We start from the raw sequence: 5,824 nt of genomic DNA, 5'->3' as shown, positions 1-5,824 counted from the left end.
TAAACCAGGAATAACTCCCCTAATGGCAGTAGTTATACAGGTTATAATACAAAATTGACCTGAGAGGTAAATCACCCTAAGAAATCCTTGCCTCTCACACAATTAATTGCTTCGGTTTTCAATTAATTATGCAACTCTGTACTTACGTTTAATATTTAATTTCCTGATAACATTTTGTGCTTGCCTGAAAGGAAAAATAAAGGCTTCAGATGCAGAAAATATGGCAATATATGTAATTTGCCATAAGAATGACTACTTCATCACTTTATTTTCTTGGGTATGCACTGGGAACCAGCTATGCACAGAAAGTTTAATGAGATTAGCATCCTTGCAGGAGCTATAATTTAGAGATAATTTATTTCAGATTGTTGCAGTCACAATAGATCATACTGTGTCCAAATCTATATGTAACTTAACTCCCATCTGCCTAGCGGGTAAAACTCCCATCTGCCAAGCAGAAAGAAAACCAGGCTACCTGTTAGCACTCCAAGGGCACTTGTACACATGACAGGGGTTTAGGTCCCAAACTGAAATGGTGAGTTTTTAATTGCGATGATTACAAACCCACAGTTTCAATTTAGGGGCTTTCATCCCTGTTATGGCAAGGGACCCGATCCTTTGTCTTTTTTTCCATGAAGCCGGCCTGCCTCTCCTGTGGCTGGCGGACAAGCTGCCCCAGTCCTTCCCTCCACAGTGGCAGCACCCCCTGGGGCCACCCAGGTAGGCTGCTAGCAGGCTGGGAGCTGCCCTAGCTCAGGCTCGGGGAGCAGTTGGATCAGGCTGTGTGCAGCCTCCAAGCTGGAGCAGCCCCTGCACTGCTAGCAGCCCACCTGGGTGGCCCTGGGGGAGCTGCCATTGTGGAGGAAAAGACCAGGCCCCACCGGCAGTTCGCCCCACCAGCAGTTCGCCCCCCCAGCTATAGGCAGACTCTGCAAAGAAAAAAAAAAAAAAGAATCAGGCCCATTGCCGCCTTTTTTTTCCCAGTGGAGCTTGCCTGCATGAGCTGCTGGAGGGTCCTAGTCCTTCCCTTCATGGTGGTGGCACTCCCCAGGGTCACCAACGCAGACAGCTAGCCGACTGGAGGCTACCTCACCTCAGAGGCAGCACCCACTGGATCCAACTCTTCCCCAAGCCCACCAAGCCTTCCAGTGCTGCCCGCACTGTTTCTGCCACTTTCCTGAAACCTGGGACCAACCAGGACAGGGCTGGCTTGCCCCTGGGGCAGAGCAGGGAAGTGGCAGGAGGGCGGATGGGTATGCTGGTGGCCAAAGAAGGTGGCAGGGACAGTGCATGGCATATGGAAACCCTAGCAGACTCAGGGAAGACGTGGATCTGGTGCCCCCAGAGGCTGGGGGGGACATGGCAACTGCCCATAGATGGCAATGGAGGCAGCAAGCAGTGAGCTCCATAGGTGGCTGCGGCAGTGTCGGTGGTGGGAGGAGGTGGTGAGTGCCAACCAGCAGTTGGCGACTACCAGCAGATGCTGCCATCAGCAGCGGCAGTGGCCAGCAGCAATCAGTGGCCGCCTGCAGATGCCGCTGGCAGTGTTGGCGGGGGGGAGGGTGGCAACCGGTGGCCACCCACAGGCACTGCTGGCAGCATCAGTGATGCTTCTTTCAGGGGGTGCACCGCCAATCTCAGGGGGTGCATGTGCACCCACATGTACCCCCTACGCATCTCTAATTATCTGGTGGGTGCTGCCTCTGAGCTGGGGCAGCCCCCAGCCTACCAGCAGCCCACTCAGGTGGCCCCAGGGAGCACCACTATCACAAAGGGAAGGACCAAGCTCCCCTGCAGGTCAGGGGCTTCTCAGTCCACTGGCAGCTCATCCCCCCCAGCTGCAGGAGAGATGAGCAGGCTCCACAAACAAATAAAAAAGGATCAAGACCCTCACTGCTTCTGCCTTAAGCCCGCCTCTCCTGCGGCCGGGGGGGCGAGCTGTCAGATTAAAGGCTGCAACATTACAAGTAGCTACATCACAAACTAAACTACATGGGAATGTGGTTTAGTTTACGGCATAACAAACTGATCTATATTGCAAAAAAACCCCATACATTTAAAGTGTGATGCAATTAAACCACAAAAATGGGCAATTTTCATCATGTGTGCAAGCACCTCAAGGAGTTAACATTAAAACAAATTGACCAGCAATGGACAAATATATTCCATTGTAAAAACTAAAATAAGGGCTTAATTAAGGTCAGACCCAGGGGTGGATCCAGGGAGTTGTAGACGATCTAGCTGCATCCCCTGTCAGTTATGCAGCGTATGTATAGTGAGCTCTCTGAGCTCACCAACTTACAAGTGCAGGTCTAGATGGAGCTGCTGCTTTAGTGCAGCTCTGGGACCCTAGGAGTGAATGTCACCACCAATTTCTTCTGGTGGGCCACTGAAGTCAGCAGTAGGGAAAAGGGGATGGGAGCTGAGCAGTGGTGGGGCTGATAAGCCAGCAGGCTTAGAGACCTCACTGCACATGTGCTGCACAGCTGAAGGCAAGAGTGGTCACAGTTGAAGGAGGCTCACCTCCTGGGTCTGCCCATGGCCAGAGCTAATACATACTGAAATCAATCCACAGCTGCCATTCACTTCACTGGACATTACACACCTATTATTTCAGATTTGTAAACTTAATATATGAACAGTTTCAATATGATTTCTTTTTCTTCGCATCAGCTCATCCGGTGTTCATGAGATACAGAGGGAAGGCTCTAAGGTAAACATTGTGTAAGGTTGCCATGAAACATGAAGAGAGAATCCAAAAACCCTTCTGCATGAGTGATTAAATAGGAGGAGGGGTGAAATGATGGACAAAAAATGAAAGTATTCTGGTGATGACAGTTCAGTTAATGCACCATCAGTCTGGGGACTGATCTTTTTGCTGTGATTTTCATGCAGTACAATCTAAAAGATGTAACATTTCCATTCAGAATACCTGAAACAATGTGAAAAAACAAAATGTTTAAACAATATTCCATAAGTAAATGCCCATGTGTACTAAAATAAATGCTCTTGTGAGCCAGTATTTGATTTATATTTGAACTACAGATTTTCAAGTAGACTAAAAGGTCTGAAGCAATCAGATGTTTTGATAGGCTTGCAATTATTTATTCAAGCCCCAGTGCCTATTAGTCGCTGAAAGCTGATTCATGTTCTCACAGAACATAGATCCAATGCAAATCATTTCTCCAGTTAAACTTATATAACACTAGATTTTTAAATAGTGCTGTGAAGTACATTGTGAGTAAAGATTTTTATGAGTGTTGTTCAAATGTGAATCTCTTTCATGGTAATCTATGTCCCAAATGTTAGCATATTGCTCCTGAACCCAAATGATAAGAATCAATTCTTTGTGAAAATACTGCTTTACATCCTCAAATGCTCTGGCACATAGCTAAAACACTTATATGCAGGAATATTTGGATAATTTGCAAATGCTGCTTAATAAATTCATTTTTTTATATTGGAGCATAAATCAAAATAAAGAAAATCAGCCTGCACAATTATGAAAAGTCACTATAGTCCAAACACAGAAAGTATGAGCAATTACAGATACAGCAGAACAGACTTTTACTATAGCATCACCATGTTATATATAAACATATTTTAGGATCTACTTTTCAGAGAATCATGCAAAATGGGGGGCGGGGCAGGAGGTAGCGGTTGTAATGATAGATGTGGATGTGTGGACAGGTTTGTGTGACTGTTGGAGTGGGTAGGAGCTGATGATGATGGGTGTGTGGGGGATGTGTTCATGTGAAAGTAAATAGTAAGGATGAAGGGGGTGAATGTTGGGGTAAATAGCACATATGTGGATCTGTTGTAGTGGGCAATGTGCAAACTTCAATTATTTGTTGAGGTATGTCTGTCTATATGCAGGTGCCTGAGTACTGAAGGTAAGCAGTTAGCCTGTGCACACATAGTGAGGTTGTGCTTGTGTGTGTCCATTTGTAGCAGATGATGAGGTCCATGGGGATGTGATGGGAAGCACACGGTAAGTAAGTAATGATGAAGAGGATTCATTGGAGGGGGTACATGCATGTACTGGAGTGAAGAGGTAGTCAGTATAATAGAATATAGTCAGTAGTCAGTATGAATATTCATAAGCTTTAGAAAGGATAAATTTTGAACTTGTATTTGTGTGAGAGTGGGTATGTGCTGGGGATTTGAATTGTGAGTATGCTGGAGTGAACAGATGCTGAAGATGTATGAATAGTGATGAATCTGGTGCTGGATAGATGGCAGTGTATATGTGTTGTGGTGATATGAGTAAATTTGTGCGGTGGTAATCACAGTGTTTGTGCCATGTTGAAGTGTGTTGATGAGTAGAGGTAATCTATGTGCATGTGACAGGGAACAGTGATACAGCAATGTGGTGGTGATATGTGAGCATGTGTATATTTCATTAGGATGGATCAGAAGTCATGACATGATGCATGCATATGTGCACATGCATTTGTATACTGTAGCAAGGGTATGTGATGGTGCTGTTTGATATATTCATTTTTTATATTGGAACATAAATAAAAATAAGAAAGTAAGATGAACAGTCACCAGTAGTCAGAGAATTTATGGTCCAAACCCAGACATCATGTTCAGTTACAGAGACATGAGACCAGCGTTTACTAGACTGTATGTTATACACACACAGAGTGGGGAGAGGCAAGTGTATGTACAGATGTGCAATGGTGGTACTTTGTCTTGGTCATGCAGTGGTTGTGTGTACTGCTGATGAGTCATGTGGCTAATGGAGATAGAATGGGTAGGTGGTGTGTATGTAGGGAAGGTAGCATTGGCTATGTTATGGTGTGTGTACACAGGCAAGATGTGTGGAAGTGGTAGGCAGTGTGTGTGTAGCTGGTACACAGAAGGGCAGTGTTTGAATGCAGAGGGCAGCATGAGCATTGATGGCACCTCGTGGTAATAGGTTTGAAGAGGCAGAGTGTGTGTGCAGGTGGTAAGCGTAGGTGGAGGATGGTGTATAGTGCTGGTGCTGTGTGTGTAAAAGCAGGCTGCATAGACGTGCACGTATGGATGTATGGATGCATAGTGGTCAGTAGCACTGGTGTTATGTGCACGTGTGTGTAGCGACCGTGTGTGGACAGAGGGCATATAGAGGGTGGATATAGAGACGGAGGGGAGTGTGGAGGTGACAGCAGGGGTCCGGGAGACTATGGGTAGGGGCAGGCTGTGTGTGCACAAGCACGCGGTGCTGTGAGTGGAGAAGCTGCCCCCGTTCACTGTGTGGGGGGACGTGGTAGGACCGGTGCTGGTGCTGTGCGCGCGCAGGTGCGTGGTGCTGCCCCTCCGCATGGTGCGCGTGGAGACGCGGTAGCAGGGTGCTCGGTGCTGTGTGTGTAGAGGCAGGCTGTGTATGTGTGTGTGTGAGTGTGTGTACAAGTGCGTGGTGCTGTGTGCAGGGGCTGGCTGGGTGTGTATAAGTGTGCAGTGCTGTGGGTGGGGGGACGTGGCAGCAGAGTGTGCAGTGCAGTGTGTGCAGGGGTAGGCTGTGTGTGTACAGGTGTGTGGTGTGGTGTGGTGTGCAAGGGGTGTGTCCAGGCGCCCGGTGCCGTGCGCAGGGGCGGGCCGTGCGTGTACATGGGCACAGTGCTGTGCGCGGGGCAGGCTGTGCGCCTAAGTGCCTGGTGCGGCGTGCAGGGACAGGCGGTGTGTACCGGCGCGTGGTGCGGTGGGCAAGGGGTGTGCAGAGGTGCCGGGTGCTGAGCGCGGGGGCGGGCTGTGCGTGTCCGCGTCCCGGGAGCCGGGGCCGGGGCCGGACCCGCGGAGCCGGGCACGTGGCTGCGGGCAGGGAGGAGGCGGCGCCCGG

The 5,824-nt window shown here is 48.6% G+C and overlaps 1 protein-coding gene across 1 annotated transcript in view; it reads left to right on the top strand.

Moving 5' to 3' along the window:
- Positions 1–3,977: 3,977 nt before the first annotated feature.
- Positions 3,978–5,824, top strand: part of SSTR1 (somatostatin receptor 1) — a 4,044-nt gene continuing 2,197 nt past the window's right edge. The window contains exon 1 of the mRNA XM_019519918.1: positions 3,978–3,991. Within this exon, the coding sequence (XP_019375463.1) occupies positions 3,978–3,991 (14 nt within the window). The remainder of the gene's footprint in view (positions 3,992–5,824) is intronic.

The sequence above is a fragment of the Gavialis gangeticus genome, unplaced genomic scaffold (assembly GCF_001723915.1).
Source record: "Gavialis gangeticus isolate Ggan-Ray unplaced genomic scaffold, GavGan_comp1, whole genome shotgun sequence".
Taxonomy (NCBI): Eukaryota; Metazoa; Chordata; order Crocodylia; family Gavialidae; genus Gavialis; species Gavialis gangeticus.
The sequence above is the reverse complement of the archived record's forward strand: the minus strand, read 5'-3'. Positions and strand labels throughout refer to the sequence as shown.